General features: G+C 51.2%; 1 protein-coding gene and 1 pseudogene across 1 annotated transcript in view; one reads left to right on the top strand and one right to left on the bottom strand.

Moving 5' to 3' along the window:
- The window catches only part of Efcab6 (EF-hand calcium binding domain 6), a 205,876-nt gene that overhangs the window by 2,222 nt on the left and 180,996 nt on the right, over nt 1–22,658 (bottom strand). The window contains 5 exon segments of the mRNA XM_029569164.1: nt 317–466; nt 2,964–3,148; nt 3,380–3,530; nt 4,766–5,008; nt 16,182–16,409. Coding sequence (XP_029425024.1) covers nt 317–466; nt 2,964–3,148; nt 3,380–3,530; nt 4,766–5,008; nt 16,182–16,409 — 957 coding nt within the window.
- On the top strand, nt 6,360–8,334 carry LOC103743495 (annotated as a pseudogene).

The raw sequence follows: 22,658 nt of genomic DNA, 5'->3' as shown, positions 1-22,658 counted from the left end.
TGGCGGGGGCCGGGGGTATACAGGCCAGGGTCTGGGGTGTGCAGGTGGGGGGGGGGCTGACTGGGGCCTGGGGTGTGCAGGTGAGGGGTGGGCTGACTGGGGCCTGGGGTGTGCAGGTGAGGGTGAGCTGACTGGGGCCAGGGGTGTGCAGGTGAGGGGTATACAGGCCAGAGCCTGGAGTATGCAGGTGAGGTGTGGGCTGGCTAGGGCCTGGGCCTTCACAGGCCAGCACAGGACACAGCTGATCCTTCCCTGCTGCTGGCCTTCATCCCAGGCCCCTGCTCCTAGGCCACAGCTGCAAAGAACTGGGTCTTACCTTCCTGAAGTCGGCCACGCTCAGGAGCCCAGTCCCACCCTCGTCATAGGATTTGAATGTGCGGTGCATGGGCCTCCAGCAGTGTACGATCTTGGGCTGGATGTGCAGCAAGGCAGAGTAGAAGGAGGGGGTCTCCATGACAGCCTCTTTCTGAAAACAAGAGCAGGAAGAGGTTTTGAGGAGGCACTGTGTGTCTGTGCACCCCCTCCCCTCCTCCCCATGGGACAAGATCATAGTCTCTAGGATGAAGTGTGCCTCCTGCTCCCACAATCTGGGGGGTGGCCATCTCCCAGCCTAGGTCTCAGAGGCAGAGGGAAGGGACAAGATCCCAGCTCTGATTCCACCACAACAGTCACTTCCCCTTGTAGGAAGTGCGAGGACACGGGTATCTGAAAAATCACCAGGGGTCTGACCCATGCAGTGATTAGCTGGCACGCTCCACTGTGCTCACTTCATTAGGTGCTACAGGATGAAAACAGGGTGCTTGTGTGTTTTAGCCCCTCTTAGCATATGCCAGAGGTGAACTACAGGCAAGAATGTGTGACACATCTCAGGAAAGCTTTGTTTCAACATGGTGCTACCTAAAACAAATTAGCGCAGTTAAATTGCTTTCCCATCGTGTGTCACTTGGCACCTGTGACGGAGCCACCCCCAGTGCCCCGGAGCTCTGCTAGCTGCCAATCTGCTTAACTGCAGGACTGGGCTCCCGGTCTCTCCCACTCAGTGCACAGCCAACCTGACCTGAGGCTTAACTGCCGGACTGGCTTCCTGGCCTCACTCACATGGTGCACAGCCAACCTGACCTGAGGCTTCCATCTGCTGCCGGAGCCACCGTCCCACATGCCTGTGCTGCTGAAGGTTCCGAAGACACTTCCAAGACTCCAGAGGAGGACGCTCTCCCCTTGCTTTGTTTCTCTGAGGGGCTTCTGAGCTGAGGCTCAGTCCAGCCTGTGGCCAGGATAGCACAGGCCCCTCTCAGGAGCTCATGCACGTAGCCTCTCCATCCAAGTGGGGGAAGACGGAACCATTCTGAAGCACAGACAGGGCAGGGAGAGCCCAGAGGGTGGTGACAGCTGCCAAGAGCCCCAGCTCCCTAGCACCCCCAGCTCCCAACATGGCCCTCCAGATTCTCTGAGGATGGACAGAGGTCTTAGGGTGCCCTCTTCACTGGGCGGTGAGATGGAAGGAGCAGTGTGCGTGCTTCCTCACAGAGGCCTACTATCTACTCTTCACAAGGCACCTTAGCCCGTTTAAAGAAGGGGAAACTGAGGCCAGGAGAGCAGAGGGAGGCCTTGCAGGTTGCCTGATCCCCATGGTTCTCTAGGCTCCTGCGCTCTGGGGGGTTCCATGGACAGCATCTCCCACCCACAGAGCTGGGCCAGTGGAAGTTAAGTGCTGTCTTGACTTTATGGTTTTCTTTGTGAATTTGGCCTTGCATTTGAGCTGGCTCCCCATGGCTAAGCCACACCAGGGAGCCTGATCTCCTGGAGAACTAGAAGCCAGCTGCTTATGGCTTCCTGCGAGGTTTGGAGGACAAACCCACTTGTTCCCAGTCCCTCTGATGGCTGCCTGGGGTGGGTGGTGTGGGAACTGACTTGGTCACCCACACATCTACCACCTCCTTACCTCCTGCTTGAGCTATAAGGAATTGGAAGCAGATGCGTTTCTTCCCCAGGACCTTGTGCCCGCTGGACAAACCCTCTACCACTCAGCTATGTGCCCAGCCTGACTGTACTGGTCACTTAGCACAGCCTAACCTGACTCAGTGTTATAGACGATGGAACAGGATCATCAAACCCATCTTCTAGTACCATGTTTTGTTTGTTTGTTTTTTGTCTTTTTGAGACAGGGTCTCCCTGTAGTCCCGGCTGATCTGAACTCACTATGTAGACCAGGCTGGCCTTGAACTCACAACAATCTGTCTGCCTCTGCCTCCCAAGTACTGGGACTAAAGGCGTGCGCCACCATGCCCAGCATGGCACCATGTTTTGGTGACTGAGCCAGAATGGTTTTGAAGACTGAAGAAGGGGGTAGTGGGGCTGAAGGAGGAGCCAGAGATGCCCATCCAGCTGGGGCTTAGGATCTTCAGAGTCTTCTCTCAAACAGCAGAGTGTGGTGGCACATACTTGCAATCTCTGCATTCAGGAGGCTGAGGCAGGGGGATTCCAGGAGTTCAAAGCCAGCCTGGGTTATGCAGTGAGACCCTATCTCAAAGTGCAACCCCCTCCCCCAACAAGAGCAAGAACAAAATAAAAGATGAAAAGAAGGCAGGTGGGAGGGAGGGAGGAGGAAGGGAGGAGGAATGGAAGAAGAGGGAGAGCAGGAAGTACCTGCTTGTGCAGGAAGGGAGAGAGGGAGGCAGGAAGAAAGGAAAGGAGCAAGACAGGAAGGAAGGAATGACACAGGACGGACTGTGGGCAGTGAGCTGCTCAAGCCCCACCACACTCAGCCCCGTGTCCCCACCCCCCTTAGCGTTGGGCACAGGCCTTGACACACAGACCCAGCCACCTCAGCTGGCCTGGAAGCCACCTGCTGTTTGAGTAATGGGGGGGATTAGGGGACAAGATCTAAGAGGCATGTGTGAGGCTGGGGAGTGTGGCTAGGTCCACCTGCGCTGAGGGGCGCCCCGAGGTCTCCCGGGATGTACCGTCTTGTCTGCATTCTGGATCTTCATCCTCTGCGTCAGCGAGGTCTCCTTGGCTTTCAGCAGCAGCACGCAGCTCTGGATGAAGTCACAGTAGGCGAACCTGCTGTTGTTCTTCAGGTCATACTTCACAATGAGCCGCTGGCCCTCCTCCATGCTGAGGTCCAAGTTGAACTTCTCCACGAGGGCTGAGGACAGAAAAGGGATGGCGTGGTTGGTGGGGAGTCACAGAGTCATGGCCAGCCTCATTCAGTCATCCACTGAGCCCTGGCTGAGGCTGAATCCGACTGCAACACCCAGAAGTGCCCAGTGGGCTCCTGTCTTTCTCCCTCTGCCTGAGGTGCTGGATTTGTGCCCGGGAGCGTGGCTCCTGCTGATGGGGGTGAATACATCTTGCCAAGGTTGGAGGCAGAACAGACCCAGGAACTCGGACACTGTGATGGCCCCCCGTTTGTCCACATCCTTCTCTTTGCACTCTTTCAGGAGCTCGCGCCAGCAGCCCTGGACCTGCTTGTGGAGCTTGCTCTCGATGGGCTTGCAGTTCTGCAGGGGTGGGGTGCCCACCGGGGTCTGCGGGAGGGGAGAGAAAGGGTCTCTTAACTGGAGGTCTGACTGGGTGGTCACAAAGCTGCAGAGGACTTGGGGTCTGAGAGTCAGTTCCACAGGAGTCAGTTGAAAGTTCACAGCGATGCTGTCGCACAAGCTAACTTCTGCTTCTACCTAAGGGCTGTGTAAAGCCAACCCACAACAGCCAGAAGAGATTTGGGAAGATGCACACAGCCGAGCTGTGGGGACAATCTACCCTCTTCTGCCCTTTCCGGTTTCTAGAAACTCCCTGCACTCCTTGCCTTGGGGCCCATCCCATCTTCAGGACCAGCTGGTCAGGACTCTGTCTTAGGCTGTATCCCCCTCATGCCCTTCTTCCTCCAGATTCTGTTTGAAGCCCCTGAATGCTGGTGGCCATCTCCATCCAGATCTCAGCTGACCAGCAACCTAATCCCCCTCTTTGCCATGTAAGGTGACTAGCTTTGGGGGACTCCTGACCCACCTCTAGCTCGCTAACACACCGACTGTCTCTCACTGTCATCTCCCATGACATAAACCCTTTGTCCTTTCTGAGCTATAGCAAATGCACGATGCATGGTAGGCATGCAGGAGACAGGGCTGCATGATCGTGGACGGTGCGTGCCTGGGGCCATCATGTTCTGGCACACGGTGTAGGAGCTCAGCAGGTGCCTTGTGGGCCTGGCATGGTCCCACCTTCCCTTCTCTCACTAACCCAGCTTCCACTAAGACTAGGGACACCATCGAGGGCAAAGGAGCTGCCAGGAGCCTGAGCATCTCTTTTTCTCCCAGGCCTGGGCTGCCCTGGCCCAGGGCTCAGAACTCCATGTCAAACTCAGGACCGGGGCACAAGAAGGCACCCTTGGTCTCTCTGGGCACAGCTGTGAAATGGGTACTCACCTGTGTGGGTGGTGCCCCAGCACAGGATTATTCCTCAGAAGCCAGGTGCTTCCTGTCTGTGGGTGCTCTATGCTACCCTCCTCTTCCTCCCTGCCTACTGTCTGTCCTTGCTCCTCTCTTCCAGGTCCCCTTTCCCATCCAGCCCCTCCCCACTCTTCTTGAGTCCCCACCTCCAGGGATACTGACATTAGAAGGCCCCCCAACCCCGTTCATGCGTCCAATTTCTCAGTCACCTGCACCTGGGGAAGGAATACTGAGTAGGCGCCAATCCCCACTAGGGTCCTTGGGGTTCATGGACCTGGTGGGAGGTGAACTGGGCACTTGGCAGGCTGGGAACTCACACAGGGGTGACTCCGAGATTTCAACCCTGCTCTTGGGTCCCGAGAGGGTAAGAGGATAGCAGATCTGGCTCCTTCTGAGACCTCGGGGGCGCTGCTCCCCCTCTGGGCTGCAGTGGAGTCTCCCGAGTCACCCCCAGCCATGGGTGGTGAGGGTGCCCTCTCTGTGCCGAATCTCTTCAGGAAGTCCTGGTACTTTAGCCTCCCCTTGGCATTGATGGGCATCTTACTCCAGAGTCTGTCAAACTGAGAAAGCAGTCAAGTCAGGACCACAGGAGAGTGGAGCCCAGCCGGGGTCTTATAGGTGTCCTGGAGATGTGGGGCTGATTATGGCCGGACAAGACCACGGTGGATGTTATTGGGCCAGGGTTTGTGTCAATTAAAAAGAAATTAAGAAAGGGAAAAAAATCTATTTGGCTTCTGCTGAATGGAAGCCTCTGGAAGACTGAAGAAAGGAGTCAGAGGGCTATTCACGGCTTCCGCAGGACATTTTTTAATTGAATTGGGTCCTCAGTGAGCAGTTAAGGCCATTAAATCTTGTGATTAGTCACAGTGACTGAGCTGCAGTGTATAAAAACATTTTAGGAGAATATGCAAATCAAACCTCGGCCCACCTCAGTCCCAGGGAAGCTGCCGCCTCATTTCTCAGCCTCCCCAGCACACCTGAGTCGCTGGTGCCACAGCCTCGGCCGCCGCGTCTGCATCCACAATTTATTTCACCCCAAGGGCAAGAAACGACTTCTTGCAAGATGAAAAGGAAGCATTTGGAAAAGCGGGACAAGTTTATGGCTTTTTGTGGCTGCTTCTTGATGCCACAGACTGCATGAAAACCACACACACAGAGGAACAAAATGAGTAGAGCCTCCTACGCAAGCACCTTTGATGATGGGGATTTGGGGGGATTTCAGGGAGTCAAGAAGCAAGTGCTGCCCCCCACTGGACTGGGTGCACAGCCCTATTTGGAGCCTTAGCTATCAGCCCCTGGGAGGCTAGGCTGCTCTGGGTCTGTCTCCCATCCCTTTGAAGTCCTTGCTAGTTGCCACGTGAACCCACTAGATTCCCAGTTCTGTAATTCCAGTTCTAGGGGATCAGACACCCTCTTCTGGCCTCCATGGGCATTGTACAACATGGGTACACTTACATCATACAGGCAATACACTCATACACATAAAATAATAAAATATTAAACTCTTCCATCATCATAAAACCCACAGGCTCAAACTCCGTCTGAACCTAGCTTTCACTAGGTCTGCTCCCTGAGGATGCTGTGAATCGCCCAACCCCCACAGCTCCTTCCGGTCAGGACACTGAGGTAGTCAAGACCTTCTTGCTAGATAGCTTCAGCTGTCAACACAGCAGGGAAGAGGGAACCTCAATTGGAGAATTTCCTCTATCTGAATGGCCCATGGGCATGTCCGTGATTGCTGAGTGATATGGAAGGGCCCAGCCCACTGGGTGGTGCCACCCCTGGGCAGGTGGTCCTGGGTTGTACAAGAAAGCAAGGAGCAAGCCAGTAAGCAGCATTCCTCCATGGTCTGTGTTTCAGTTCCTGCCTCCAAGTTCCTGCCCTGAGTTCCTACCCTGGCTTCCCTCAGTGATGGGCTGTCAGTTGGAAGAGTAAGATCCTTTCTTTCCCAAGCTTGTTTTGGTCAGCGTTTGATCATAGCAACAGAAAGCTAACTAAGCGCCCTCTATAAACACGAGATTGCCTCATCTGGGTCCTTTACATTCTCTCTCCCTCTTCCAACATGGCAGCCTCAGCAAAGAAGAAGAATAAGAAGGGAAGACCCTCCCTAGCAGACTTTTTGGCTGAGGATGGGGGAACTGGTGGAGGAAGCACTCACGTCGGCTGGGCTGACGAAACAGGACCTGGAAGGAGGCGTGCCAACGGCTTGGCACAGCAGCCACAACGATGTGTACAGGGCACCTCCAACTGACTGCTCCACCCTTCCCTCTGCTCCAGGGGCTGCTCGGGAACCCAGTATCGCCCGGAGCCGTCTTCCCAAATCGCCACCCTACACTGCTTTCCTGGGGAACCTGCCCTATGATGTGACAGAAGACTCCATTAAGGAATTCTTCAGAGGACTAAATATCAGTGCAGCATGCTTACCATGTGAACCCAGCAATCCAGACAGGCTGAAAGGTTTGGGCTATGCTGAGTTTGAGGACCTGGATTCCCTGCTCAGTGCCCTGAGTCTCAATGAAGAGTCTCTAGGTAACAGGAGAATTCGAGCGGACGTTGCTGATCAAGCACAGGATGATCGCTCTTTTGGCTGAGATAGAAATCGAGAGTCTAACAAAACAGACAGAGACTGGAGAGCTGATCCTGCCACAGAGAGTTTTGATGACTGCCCGCCTAGAAGAGATGATAGCTTTGGAGAGAAGTATCAAGATCATCATTCAGACTGGTATCAAGATGGGTATCGGGATGGCGCACTCCGGGATATGGATCGCTATGGGGGTATGGATCACTACAATGACTGAGGCTATGACAGGGACCCCAGGATAGGCAGTGGCAGACAGCATTTGGTAGTGGGTACCGTAGGGATGGCGACTACAAAGGAGGTGGGGACCGCTATGACAGACGGGATGATTGGTCACGGAGCTCCAGAGATGATTACTCTCAGGATGATTACAGGCAAGATGACAGAGTTCCCACTAAAGACCCAAACTGAATCTAAAGCCTCAGAGTCCTCCTAAGGAAGCTGATTCCTCTTCTAGCCCCTCCCAGTCTAGTCCGGTGGCTTCTGTCTTTGGAGGGGCAAAGCCTGTTGACACAGCTGCTAGAGAAAGAGGAGGAGCTGCTAGAGGAGTGTCAGCTGGATGAGCCAAAACTAGACCTGTGGCCCTGGGAGAGACACCCAAGTTGGCGAAGTGAAGAAACTCGGGAACAAGAACAGTCAAGGACAGGAAGTGAGTCATCACAGACCAGGACCTCAGCCACATCTGGCAGAAATACATGAAGGAGAGAGAGAGAGAAGTCTCTAGAAAATGAAGCTCTCAATAAAGAAGACGACTGTCATGCTAACGTCTGAGCCTCCCAAACCTGATCGCCTCTAAAGGTAATGCCGGCCCCTCCACCAAAGGAGAATGTGTGGGTGTAGCAGAGTTCTAACCCACCTGCTCGATCTCAGAGCTTAGACACAGGGCAGCAGTCCCCTACAAGTGGTGGGGGGAAGTAGCTACAGCTCAGCCATCTGAGGAAGGACGGGCGAGGAGGGATGAAAACCAAACAGACGAGTGAGTGTCCCCAAAGGCCAAACTGGGGGCCCCGGCTGTGGTCCTGGAGGCGGAGGGAACCAAGACCGCTGGAAGGGGTCAGGCAGGAAAGATGGCGAAAAAAGCAAGACTCCAGATCTGCACCTGAGCCAAAGAAACCTGAAGACCCAGCCTCCAAGCTCAGCTCCGAGAGCAAGTATGCTGCTCTCTCTGTGGATGGTGAGGATGAGAACCAGGGAGAAGACAACATCGCACAGACTGCTACAGCCTGTGCTGCCTTTCCACCCTGGAACATTCAAGAGCAAATCAAACCTCTATCCAGACAGGACAAAATAAACCTCACCATCTCCTGAAAAAAAAAGGAAGGGAGGGAGGGAGGGAGGGAGGGAGGAAGCTAACTAGCACAGTCTCCCTTGTACGCATGTGAGGAAGCCAGGCCTTGCAGGCTCCTAGTCTCCACCTCAGCATGCCCTCTTCTGATGTCACCCTTGACCACTGTATTCCTGAAGACAAGCACAGGTCCCTCTCAACCCCAGCCCTTCCATCTCCAGCCTTCAGCCAGCCACTCACAGGCTCCCTCAGGACGACACTGCTATCTGTGATGCCCTGCTCAATTTCCAACACTGCTCTCTGCCTAACTCCGTGTGCACCCCCCTCTCTGTGTGCACCCCCCTCTGTCCATCACCGCTTTCTGTTTCCACCTCCCCTGTGTCCACCCCCTTGTGTGTCCACTCCCCTCTCTCTGTCCACCCACCTCTGTGTGCACCCATCTGTGTCCATCCCTCTCTGTCCATCACCCCTCTGTGACAGCCCCCTTTCTGTGTCCATCCTCCTCTCTCTGCATCCATCACCCCCTCAAGACCTGCACACTCACTTGCGCTTTGCTTCACTGTGGTCCTCAGCTGCCCTCTGGGGCTCACCCCACCCTCTTGCTATGCTGAGCTCTCCTGGCAAAGCTTACCTGGCAAATGCAGCAGCAGTGTAACAGCACAGTCCCAAGGGTCCCCCATAAACCCAGTCAAATACCAGCTTCCAATGAAACAAAATCACCATGCACACGGAGAAGCAAGCCCCCAACAAGGCAGGGCAGGCTCTGCGCTCATACCAGAACTGTTAGGGGCTGTGCAAGACTGCATATGAAGTCAAGTAGTAAACACTGGTATTAAAATCAGCAAAGAGAAAGACAAGAAAAGTGACACTTGAAATGAGAAATGAATGTAGTTCCTCAAAACAAAAAATAAAATCACTGGAAAAGTTGAAAACAATCAATGCACACCTTAATAACAGACTTCATACAGCTGAAGAGAGCACTGGTGAGCTTGGGGGTGAACTAGCCAGTGTGGGTGGACTAGCGCGGGTAGAGGGACTAGCACCAGTAGCAGCACCATCCAGAGAGCTTGTTGGGCTCTGCTTGTGGAGTTCTGACAGTTCTGATGTCCCCCCAGCACCAAGCTGTGACCTGAAGGGGTGGCATCAGGAGAAGCCGGAAGATGGTGGAATTGACGGCTAATTCACAATTTTCCACTCAGAAAGATTACCTAGGAAAAAAGTACAAATTTAAGGCTTTTTAGATAAAAACAGAATTTACCAGCAACTGATCACAGCCAAAGATTGTATTTCATGAAGAAAAAAAATAGTAAGACCAGAATAAAGATGTAATGTAACAACCACACTGAGTAAATGCCTCTGGGGGCAGTGAGCCTGTGAGGGTTTAATGTGGAGAAAAACTGCAAGACAGATCTAAAAGCCTGACAGTAACAGGAAATGCAGAGAGATGATTTGATTACAGCAACTTAATATCTTACAAACCAGAGAGCAATGGAGATGTGTTAGATCCTGGAATCTGTTTTGTAACCCATGGTAAATTTTAAGGGTAATGGCCAGTTACTGGTTAAAAGCATAAAAGTAGGATATGTAACTTTTGACCAATAGAAAGTTAGATTAGAAAGGGTTTTTTTTTTTTTTTTTTTTTTTGGTCTTTTTGAGACAGGGTCTCCCTGTAGCCCCAGCTGTCCTGGAACTCACTATGTAGACCAGGCTGGCCTTGAACTCACAGAGATCCACCTGCCTCTGCCTCCTGAGTCCTGGGATTAAAGGCGTGTGCCACCACGCCCAGCAATTAGAAAGTTTTTAAAAGCTCAATCCAAAAGATGAAAAGAAAAGACATTTTAAAATGATATAAAAGACGTTAGTCTTGGATGGAAGGCACAGCAATGGTGATAGGAATGAATACAGACAACAGCCACAATAAACGTAAATGAACCAAGACCATGGAAATAAAAGCAGAGGCTGCTAGGCAAGAGTTTCAGGAACACATTTGTATTCGATTAATAATGTCTGCATACAAAACCTAAGTGTCAGAAGGATCAAAGATTTTATGAGATTTATAGATATACCAGCTAAACACTAAATAAAGTCAACATAGTTACTCTACTATTATGTATGCTACACTAAGCCAAAAATGTTTTCTAGGCTTAAAAGATTAAATTCACTAAAATGACATAATAATTCTGAATCTGTACACTTAGTTTAAAACCATCCTTCCAGAACTTGATAAATTAGAGTTGGAAATGTCAATATTATCTCTCAGTGATGATGGACCAAGCTAAATTAAAGAAAAAAGATTCTGGGCTGGGTGTGGTGGTGCACACCTTTAATCCCAGCACTTGGGAGGCAGAGGCAGGTGGATCTCTGTGAGTTCAAGGCCAGCCTGGTCTACATAGTGAGTTCCAGGCCAGCTGGGGCTACAGGGAGACCCTGTCTCAAAAAGACAGAAAAAAAAAAAAGAATAAAGATTCTTTGGAGCTGGAAATAACAGCTGGTTTAATCAACTGATGTAGAACACTTCATTCAAAACATACCATCTAACTACAAATAAAAAATTTAAGTCACCACATCAGATCTTAAATATTCCTAAGAACTGATATGATCCAGTGACATTCTCTAACTAAAATTTTATTCATTTATAATCTAATAACTCTTTAAAAACACATTCATTCAGGAACAAAAAAATCATATTTCTAAATGTTTTATGGACCAAAGAAATCAAGATGGGAATAAAAATTACTGGGAACTCAATTATAATTTTAAAGCTATGTATGAAGTTAGATGCAGCTAAAGTAGTAATTAGAAGGAAATGCATAGTTTTAAATGTCCATTAAAGAAAGAACAGCTGACATACAAAGGCTGCATCCAACTTATGCTAAGGCACAAGAGAAGGGCAAGAAAAGTCTGCAGAGTCAAAAGTGGGTCCTTTGAAAGGACGGGCAGCAGGCAAACTGCCGTAATATGAAGTCAAGGGAACAGTGTGAGGGGTGGTCTAACGATGCAATATTCACAGCAAGGATGAACTAAAACGATTATCAAGATGTTATTAATAAGCTTATGCCAATTTGAAAAGTGACATGAAGGTGGACACTTTCCTATAAAAATGTCAAGTACCAAGATTAACAAAAGGAACAGGACCTGGTAGTCTTGGAACCATCAGAGAAATGCACTGGTAGTTAAAAATCTCCTGCATAGAGCCGGGCATGGTGGTGTATAGTTTAATCCCAGCACTACAGAGGCAGAGGCAGGCGAATCTCTGTTTGATCAAGACCAGCCTTGTCCACATAGTGACTTTTAGGTGGGCTGGGTGGGACTAGGGAGACCCTGTCAAAAAAAAAATTCTGCACAGAAAATTCTGGGCCCTGGAAGGTTTATAGGCATTTGTGCTTAACTTTTCAGACACAAGTGATGCTGTCCTGCCCAGATCCTTCTGATGAAACAAAGGAGCAAAAATCCCAAACTCCACCTACAGTGCTGTTTAACCTTGATCCCAAAGCCAGATACAGACAACATGAGAAAACACAGATCAGTGTCACAGACTTCAATACTAATTACCCACCATGTTTCTGCCTTGGAATTCAGCATTGTCAAAACACTTTATTTTTATTTATTTATTTATTTATTTATTTATTTATTTATTTATTTATTTATTTATTTTGCCTTTTTGAGACAGAGTCACCCTGTAGCCCAGCTGTCCTGGAACTCACTATGTAGACCAGGCTGGCCTTGAGCTCATAGAGATCTGCCTGCCTCTGCCTCCTGAGTGCTAGGACTAAAGATGTGTGCCACCACACCTGGCTTAAAACACTTTTCTTAATAAAAAAAATTTCATGTGTACGTGCATCTATATGTTTGTAATGCACATGTACATGTGGTACCTGCAGAGGCCAGAAGTGAGTGTCCTGGAACTGGATTTACAGGTGGTTGTAAGCCACCTTCTGTGAGTGCTGGGAACTGAACCCAGGTCCTCTGCAAGAGCAGCCAGTGCTCTTAACTGCTGAGCCATCTCTCCAGCCCTTGAAAATACTTGTAACACACCCTGCCTGGCCAAATTGTGCTTAGGCCAGGAATGTAAGTTTGGTTTACTATTAGAAAGCGCAGTAATTTAATTCACTGTATTGAGAAACTGAGTAAGAAAAAGTGGATGAAGATCTAGATACACGTAGGAAAAGCATGGGACACCAACAGCCACCCACGGTTGCTAGAGTTTAGAAAAAAAAATGGCATATAAGGGAACTTCTTAAAACTGATAGGAAACATGTTACCTTTGATGCATTCTACAAGTATCTCTAAACATTTAACCCCAGAAATGAAAGCACATCTGCCAAGATCAAGGACAGAACGGGGAAGCCCATTACCACCAGCACCAGCCTGTTTACCAGGAACTGCAGGTCCTAGACATTGCTATAAGACAAGAAAAAGAAATAGGTATATAGCTTGAAAGGACACTGCCTATGGCCACTTACAAACACACTGGAGTTCATCAGCTGCTCTGCTCAGGGGACTCTACTGGTGAATTACTAGAATTACTGAATTTAGCTAAACAGCCTCAACAATAGCAAACAGAAAACTTGTGAGTGTAATGTTAAAATATTTCATTATAATAAAAGCATAAAAAGTCTAAAGATGCAAAAGACCTCAAGGTAGAAGATTATAGAACAGATTAGAAATATATGGACACCTATAGAAAGAGGTAGACCATGTTAATGGACAGGGATATTTGATGAATGCAGTTCCATTATGGATGTCAACAGTCCCCATGGGAGACAGGCTCTCACTATGGGGCCCACAGTGGCAGGAAGTTCATGAGTCCTCCACTTCAGAGCTGGCATTACAGGCATGTACCACCATGAACCAGAGTTTTCAGGGGGACGGATGATGGTTCTGAAATGTCCACCGAAAGTGAAGGCTGTAGCTGACACTCCTGCTTTAGAAAGTCACAGTGACTTAGATACTGCAACCTGGCAGAACAGGATGGAGCTGGAGCAGACTGAGGAAGGACAGTGCTGGTGCTGTGGATGAGAGGAAACCGTGGAACCCCAGGGCGGGTGTCTGTGTGGAGAACACAGCGGAGCCCCACTTCACACAGGTGGAGAGATACGTGTGGCAGGAAAGCAAGAAAATAAAGTGAAAACCCGCAAACCTGCAGGAGGCGACAGGCTAAGATGCCCGCGACCCTGGGAGAGGGAGGATCACAACCACAGCACAGAGCAGAACATGTGTGAAAGGCTGTGCACTGCAGGACCAGCAAACTGAAGCAGCATTCTGCATTGGACAAAATACACACATCTGTATGCACACACATGCATGCACACATGTACACAATTCACATCCAGCACCCCTCCATCTTCCCCCACTTTACTCAGCTACCTCGTCCCCTCCTCTGAACCCCATGCATATGCACACACACATGCACATGTACATATGCACATGTCCACACACCAACATACACACACATGCACATGTACACATACCAACATGCACACACATGGATGCGTGCACACACACATACACATATGCACACATGCACATGCATACAATGCATGCACATATGCACACACATGATTCACATCAAGCTTCTCCCCCACTTACTGGCTCCATCCTCCCATTTCCTGAATGTCTCAACCTCTGTTGCCCTCAAACAGGCCCCGTCCTTGGCATTCAAAGCTCGCAGCCTGAGCTCTTGGCTGCTGCCCACTCCTGCCTTACCTGTCTTCCAGCCTCCACCCTCTGTACTCTCCACTTGGCATCTTTGCAGAGAACAGCCCACCTTGGGTCTCCTCCATCTTCCCTGCCCAGCACCAACACCTGACTCTGCCTGCCGCTCCACAAGGCCCTGAGCTGCTGGCACGTCCTGTGGGCTCGTTCTTCAGTCACCACTTCTTGTCTCTGGTGTCACTGGCCTACTCACACCTGCTCCCTGCCCTCCCTCCCTCCATCTCCACACAGCAGGCAGAGTGACACTGTTTAACTAGTCACCAATCAGGCCACCCTGGGCTAGGACAGGGACGGCACTCTGAGAGAAAGCAAGGTCTTCCCACTGGGCTTCTGTCCTGCACAATAGACCCCGGGCTTGGACCTCATCACCACTCTTCACCCCTCAACAGCCCTGGCCATCCACCAACGCTCCAGCCATGTTGTACACCCTTGTCACCCATGTCCTCTCTGCTCCTTGCTAACCCCACCTAGCAGCCAGGTCTCTCCTCTGAGTCCACCTGCTCAGAGACGCCCCCAACCCTGCCAGCTGCCAGCACTGCCCTTCTCTTTCCTGCTTTCCCCCATATACTGTCATCACTGGCCAAGATAGCATGCTTAACACACTTACTGTCTGGACCCCTGCAGGAGCGCAGACCCCAAGGAGGCGGGTCAGGCTGCTTTGCTTGTGGGTTGCTGGCAAAGCTCTAAGACCTGCTGCTTTTGCATGGGGACAGTCCTGCCTGACCTGCCTTCTGTGTCTGTACACCCGGCATCCTGTTTTGGGGAGATCCTGCCCTCATCCAGGGCAGGCCCTGCCACACCCTCTCAGCTGCCACAGGCTCCTTCCCAACACACAACAGCCCACATGGCCTTCCTAAATGCTGTTCCACAGGCCTCTGGCCTCCCTCCCCAGCTGATCTTGATTGTCAACCTTACAGGACCTGGAATCATCTGTGAGAAAAGCCTCTGGGCATTCCTGTGAGGGATTATCTATATTTGGTTCTTGAAGGGGGAAGACCCACCCTTTATGTGGACAGCACCATGCCATGGGTGGGGGTCCTGGACTGAATAGAAAGGAAGAAGCGAGCTGAGCACCAGCTTGTATCTCTCTGCTTCCTGACTGTGGATGCCATGTGACCAGCTGCCTCACACTCCTGTGGCCTTCCCCACCACGATGGACTGCACCCTCAAACCGTGAGGCTCTGTGTCACTGGCTGCCTGGCCCTGGGCTGTGGAGGGAACCTGGGACACCCAACAGCAGCATGGGGACACACTGAGCCCCACTTTGCTGTTTAGTGTGAGGAACAAAGCAATGCTCTGCTGGTGCCAGGGTGGCGGGCATGTGGCCCCTCCCCTCCCCTTCCCAGGCACTCAGTGCCCCCAGATGCTGGTGCAAAGAGAGGTCCTTTTGCCCTGGAAAGCTGAAGACACAGGCTTCCAGGGCTTTCTAGCTGAAAGGGAGCCCGGCTCAGTACTCCAGGAGGAGGCTGAAGGCAGTCCTTCTGGAGTTCTGTGACTGAGAAGATGACCCTGGAGACTCATGGTCCAAGTCTAGCCTGCACACAGCAGAGCTGGCCACACGGGAGCATGTCCCCAGGATGCCTGGAGCAGCAGACCCTGGGTGTAGCAGGGAGAGGGGAGAGGGAGGGAGCACCAGCAACTCCAGAATGCAGGGAGGCTCTTTCAACCACAACAGCACCAGAGGATCATGGGAAGGAGAAGGGAAGGGGAGTGGGCACTGGAGATGAGCTTCATTTGATATTAAAAACAAAAGGGACATGATTTTCACTGATTGAAATGGTGCAATTCACGGCTGTTACTTCAACAGAAAGGGTGAGGTGCCTCATGCCCAGGATCCCAACTCGGGGGGTGGGGGGCGGCAGAAGCAGATCAACCCAAGTCCAAGGTCTGATTGGTCTTGAGTTGGTTCCAAAGATCAGGTTGGAACTTGGTCAAAGCAGGTTCCAGACTAGTACAGTCTACCCCTTTCCACACACACAAAAGAAAGAAAAGGAAGAAGAGGAGGAGGAGGGGGAGGGGGAGGGGAGAGGAGGAGGAGGAGGAATGAAAGACAGAAAGAGAAAAGACCTCAAAGCATTTAAAAATACTGAGTGCACTTGGGGCTCGGGGGAGAGCAGATTTCTCCAGGGCTCCAGGTGAGTGGCCATGGTCTTACCTGCTCATCTGTCAGGATCTGCACATGGCGGGTACAGATGGACCTGAACTCGTCTCTGGAGACTGTGTTGGTTTTCATAGTGTCAAAGTTCTCAAACTCCTGGGCAATCGCGTGGTAGTGGGAAGTCACTGCCTTGTGTACACGTGCCAGGATGTCTCTGTTGGCCATCTCCTTGGGAGATATGGGGGGCAAGACTTTGGGCATCTTCTCAGCCCACTCGTCAGCAGTCTGCACAAAACAGAACGGAAATAGGTCCACAGAGTAAACAGCGAATAGCCCTCGTCCTTGGTGCAGGAAGATGTGGCTTAGTGAGGATGAGATGCGATTTCTAATGACAGTTCAGCTCAGCCATGTGGAAGCCTGGGCTCACTTGCCATGAAAGGGGACTCCAGGGTGGGAACCTGCCCTTGGAGGGGGCTGTGGAACACTGAGAAGGCCCTGGGATGGCTGCACCATGTACCCCTCCCACTCCCTCCTACTTGCTGTCTTTTGGTTCATTTAACACAGGAAGGGGCTAGGGAGATGGCTCAGTTGGTAAAGTGCTAGCTGGCCAAACATGAGGAAGAGAGCTCAATGCCCAGAACCCATGTAAATGAGGCAGGTTGTGGAGGTGAACACTTACAGTCCTCGTGCTGGGAGAGTGGAGACAGGCAAAGCTCTGAGGATTGACACCCGAGGTTGTCCTGTGGCCTCCACATACACTTGCACACAAACGTGCACATGTGCACGTACCTTTACACACTCTCTCCCTCCCCCAAACAAAACAAAACAAAACCCATACAGCATGTGGCCCTGTGTGCGGCCTCAGCATTGACAGGGCCAGGCCCAGACTGCTTCATCTCAGAATGTGGGTTGGGTTTGCGCATCACAATCGTTCTGGTGCTGCAGTCCTGCCAACTGTTGGCTAAGTGCTTCCTGCAGCTAGAAACTCTCCCAGACCCACAGGGATTTAATTCTGGGGAGCCTGGGAGGATCTGCTGGTGCAGTGGGTCCTGGCACACGGGCCTAGGGCAGGGCCCTGCCTGCTTCTGGGTCAGGAAACCTGCATGCTGCCAGAGCTGTCTGTGGTGCTGGGGAGAGAGGAGGGCTGCACAACCTGGGCTGGGGTCAGGGACTTCCTGGAATGAGGCTGAAGGGCTCTTGTTACCACTTTTATACTTATGTGGTGACAAGAGGACTTACTAGGCTGGGGACCCGAGGAGGACTGAACCCCACCTTCCAGTTTCTGACACTTATCACTGGGGGACAGATGGATGGGAGCTAGCAAGTGAGAGATAATCTCTCAAGGAGCAGCAGTAAAGGGACCAGGAAAACAGCCAGGGACTCTCAGCTTATTGGGGCTAGTCAGGAGGGGGGTGCTGGGGAGCCTGGGTGCCGTGCTGCAGATGCACCTGAGGGGTGAAGTGGTGAGGTAGGGGAGTCTTCAATCTCCTGCTGGGGCCTGAGGCAGAGCCAGGGAAGCAGCTCAGGCAGGTACCTCTTTGCTTAGCTAGTCAAAGCTTCCAAAGCCAGGCCTGCGGCTGCTGGAACCACAGTTCAGCTCCTGGTGAGGAAAGCAGATTCTAAAGGAAGATATGACCTTGCTCTGAGAGAATCCGGGGGGCCAGTGCAGGAATGTTGCCTCTGGCCCTGGTGATCCTGATAAAGGGTCCCGTTGCAATCAAGCCCTGCTCTAACATTAGCCTTCCCATGAATACCAGGGCTGTGCTAAGAGCTCAGCAGACTTTGACATCGAATCCCCCCAACTAGCATTACAACCTAGCCATGCTTTCTTTATTTTACGCAGGCCCACAGCAACATCTGCACTCTGTCACTGTCCTGTGGCACAGAGCAATCCACATGACACATAAAGAGCTTTATGCTTATGGAATTATCGCAAACCCCAGCTGAGGCTGGGAGTGTCCTCAAAAATACAGACACATACACACTTCCACTCAAACCAAAGCTCACCACAGCCACCCGTGGGCACTGCACATCCCCACTGGCCCATTTATAGTCATTTGCCAAGTAAACGGGTGCTATTCCTCTCATTTGAGAAAATCAAAGTGGTTTTCCTGATGTTTCCTGTGCTTTCAGAATTCAAACAGTTATAAGTGTGCTTCCAACAGAGCCCAGCCCCGGCATCCCTCCCTCCCACAGGGTATCAACACCCGTAGTACAGAGAGGGGGTCCCCTCCTGACATGGGGCCTGCCTCTGAGAGAGGGGCCTCCCCATGGAGTTAAGTCCTGCCACTCTGTCTAGTTCACACCATTCACTGTCACCCTCAGGCCTGAGGAGGACGTGTAAGATGGGGAGGCAGTGGGCACAGGGGCAGCTCAGCATGGAAGACAGAGGCAGACCAGGGGATGGCGGGGGGGCTATATCTCACCTGACTCTGCCTCCCCCAGCTGTGAAGTCTTAACTGGCTTTTTGCCTCTGTTTCCTCCTCTGTCCAGGAGGATTAAAGCTACACCTGAGATGGCCAAGGTGCATTGCTCTTGACAGTGTCAGACCTGAGAGCCGAGAGGAATGCTGTTATTCTCATAACAGATGGGAAGGTTCCAGCAAATCATTGTGTGCGACCCTAGCTCAATGTGCTTTAAACGCCAGAGGAAATCATTTTCTAGCAAAATATACATAATTTAAGTTTAACTGGAACGTTTCTACCTATCACAAACAAGGTGCCAAGCCTAGATGGCTTTAAAGGCAAGCTGGATGGAACCTTCAGGGAACAGATAATTAGATAATTTTTACATCAGTCAAATTTTTCTAGCATTTAATAAAAAAGACACGTAGGATTGGAATCACTGTGTATGATTTTAATGTTCCACTATTAAAACACGATAAAGAAAAATAGAAACCAATCTCATTTGTGGCAATTAATGCAAAGACCCTAAAATTCTAGAATAAATTAGGAATATTCAGTACTTATCTTACTTTTCTTGTTCTGACAAAATACCAGATAAAAGCAACTTGTGGACGGAGGGTTATCTTGGCTCACAGTTTGAGAGTTTGTCCATCAAGGTTAGAAAGGCATGGTGGTCGGAGTGTGAGGTGGCTGGTAGGATTGTGTCCTCAGACAGGAGGAGAAAGCAGACAGGAGGTAGGTGGGCAGGAGCCCTCAAGGCCCGCCCCCGGTGACCCACACCTTTCAGTAAGGCTGTACCTCCTAAAGGTCTCACATCATCCCCAAACAATGCACCAGCAGGGGACCAAGAGTTCAAACACGCCTCTGCGGGGACATTCACACTCAAACCATAACAACACACTAAAATGACTAACATGTACATGAATATACACCACGTATATATGGCAAAGACTAGGAGAGAATGGGTTGGATAAACTACATGAAAATGAACAGCCTACGATCAATCAGATCCTTTGCTTTCTGCAAACATATTAGATGGGGGACTTTCACTATTTGTGTGTATGTATGTGTGCTGGCATGTATGTCACAGCATGCATGTGAAGGTCAGAGGACAGCTTTGTGGAGCTGGTTCTCTCCTTCCACCTTTGTGGGTGCTGGGGATCAGACTCAGCAGTGGGACCAAGCTTGTACAGCAAGCCCCTTAATACTGAGCCATCTTGCAAGCCCTGAATGGTTAGGATTTATTTATTTTGACATGATTTCTCTATCAAACTGGCCTCAAAATCAGCATCCTCCTGCCTCAACCTCACCCGTGTTGGGATTATAGGCATCTACCACCACACCTGGCCTACCATGGACCTTTTAGAATATCCATCTTTTGTAAAATGCTGAAAACAATACCATTATTTTTAGATAAGAGTGACTGGCTAGAAAATCTCCAGACAATTTAGGAAAATGGTCCAATTCCAGCTAAAATACAAAAGAGCAGTACCTGTTTGGGGAAAACATTAACTATGACTAGTTACAAGTTGAACTGGGAGAAACTCCACAGTCATGTTAACAGCAGGCTGCTGAGGATGGGAGGGATCAGGGGAGAGACAGACACTCCAGAGAGGAACGGCACTTACCAAGGCTGGGATGAACACAGAGGCAGGTCATGTACCCGAACAGAAGGACTCGGGTTCAAACCACAAAGCCCTTGTCAAGCTTAGAGAACAGTGCGGCTGCTGCAAGGACAGCTTCATCCAGGGCGACCTCAGCTTCCTCAAGGAAGACTCTGCTCTGAGCACTTAACTGCAAAGCGCCCTTCTGTGGTTCCTGTTTCCCATCCCAGCAAGTGGGAGCCACCTGTCTAGCCCAGAGGCTGCAGTCACCTGTGTCAACAGCTTACCACCCAACATCCAAACCACCCTCCAACGCTGACAACTCCGCCCCACCTCACCTCTTGTCTAGGCCACCGCCAACTGCGTGGGAGCTGTGTCGGTCTCCCACACCCATCCTTGGGCCTTTCCTCTGAGGAGCTTCTTTCCTAGAAGTACCAATCAGATCAAGGCCCAACCCTCAAAGGGCTTTACAGACCCTCAGAACAAGAGGCCGGCCTCACAATGACCTCTGTGACCTCAGCTCTGTGACTCTCCTCCCCATTCACCCTGCTCAGAACCAAGGTCCCTGCTCTCCTGCAGACACAGCAGCCTCAGTTCTGCCCCAGGGCCTTTGCACTTGTTGTCCCCGGTCCCCTCGGATCTGTAGCCCGCTCATTGTGGGCCTCTCCTATACTTCTTGACCACTCCTTGGTGGGGCACAGTAGTTTCCCAAAGAAACAAGGAGCAGACACATAATGTTGAGCCATGCCAACCCTAAAACCAGGATGCCAAGATTCTACCTGCTCTGGTGGTGGCCCTGGGTCGACTACTGGGAGGCAAAGAGAAGGAAGTCACAGGAAGATTCTGCTTCAAACAACCTTAAATCTGAACTGGAAGAAGCTCCGGTGTGTTAACTTGGCCACACCTCTTTTAAGAATCTAAATGATTCTGAGCACGACAGAATCACTTAGAAAATTAAAGTTTGTGAAATAAAGAAGTGGCAACAGTTGAGATGCCCGACCTTAGCCACGCAGTCAGTGCTGACACGCCCGACCTTAGCCGTGTGGTCAGTGCTGAGATGCCCGACCTTAGCCATGTGGTCAGTGCTGAGATGCCCGACCTTAGCCGTGTGGTCAGTGCTGAGATGCCCGACCTTAGCCACGCGGTCAGTGCTGAGATGCCCGACCTTAGCCGTGTGGTCAGTGCTGAGATGCCCGACCTTAGCCACGCGATGCCCGACCTTAGCCATGTGGTCAGTGCTGAGATGCCCGACCTTAGCCACGCGGTCAGTGCTGACACGCCCGACCTTAGCCATGTGGTCAGTGCTGAGATGCCTGACCTTAGCCATGCGGTCAATGTGTGGTTTCTGTCAGATGGGCCAGAGTGCGGCTGTTAGAGGGTTCCAAGGAAAAACAATGGGGAAATATTTGCAATTCAGGAGAACAAACAGAGAAGGACCACAAAATGGTCAGTTACATATTGAATGATCACACCTATGCACACCTGTGTACACACCGGTGTCAATACATCCCCCAAAGTCTGCAATCCTGAGAGGCTGTAGGGGCTGACAGGGCAGGGTGATGACCAGCGTGGCTCATGCCATCTCAGATGTTGGTTCCTGTTCATCTGCCCTCCACATGTGCGACATCCTCCAGAAAGCGGTGGTCAGACTGACTGAGGCCCAGAGCCCCAGGGGTGATGACACACCTGCCCTAGGCACCCTCCCAGGGTGAGCACATGGTGGACCCCAGGGTGGTGACCCTTGATGACACGTGTGACATACTTGCTTACCTGAGGATCCAATTAAGAAATGATGCTCCAGGCTCTGCCCACAAGGAGCTCAGAGTCCCAGGGAGAGAGACACAGACAAGTCTCCCAGATGAGTGGAGAGATCCTCAGGAAGGGACACAGCCCTGGTGTGTAATGTTCCTCCTGACACAGGACCTGAAGGCACAGAGCCAACAAAGAGCAGGGTTCACAGTCCAACCAGTGGTGGTCTGTGGCCAGACGCCCCTCCTGCATTCAGAGTCCAGGCCACAGTGACAGCGACCGTCACAGGGCCAGCCCTAGAGTGGACGGAGGGACTGACCTCTCTTATACAGGTGGTGCACACCAGCTAGACTCTGCTTTTCCTGAAAGTTCACTGCAGGTCACTGCAAAACTCCAGAAAAGGCACAAAGAAAGGTCATCAAAACTTCCGCCTGAGAGCCACGGTCACCACCTCTAAACAAGAACAGACCACTGACCTGGAGGCCCTGGGCCATGGTACACATTACAATCACACCAACATCACCCAGAGAACCCAGGTGCCCTGGAGACAGAGCCAGGCTTCCCTGGGCTTTGCTCAGAGCCTGTGGACTTCGGGCCTTCCAGCTCAGTCTCCCTCCCCAGCAAAACAGCTGAGCCTCTGCCAGCCCTGCCCAGCACCCCGTGTGCCAGCGAAGAGCAGGTGGCTGTTGGACACAGATGTGTCCCTAGCACTGTTCATGTGATTGTCCTGTCAGATGGGGAAATTGTGCTTTTTCTATAACTCATAGAAATATTCT

This window comes from Nannospalax galili, unplaced genomic scaffold (genome assembly GCF_000622305.1).
Source record: "Nannospalax galili isolate Female #2095 unplaced genomic scaffold, S.galili_v1.0 scaffold180, whole genome shotgun sequence".
NCBI lineage: Eukaryota > Metazoa > Chordata > Mammalia > Rodentia > Spalacidae > Nannospalax > Nannospalax galili.
Note: the sequence above shows the minus strand (reverse complement) of the source record. Positions and strands in the feature narration are given on the sequence as shown.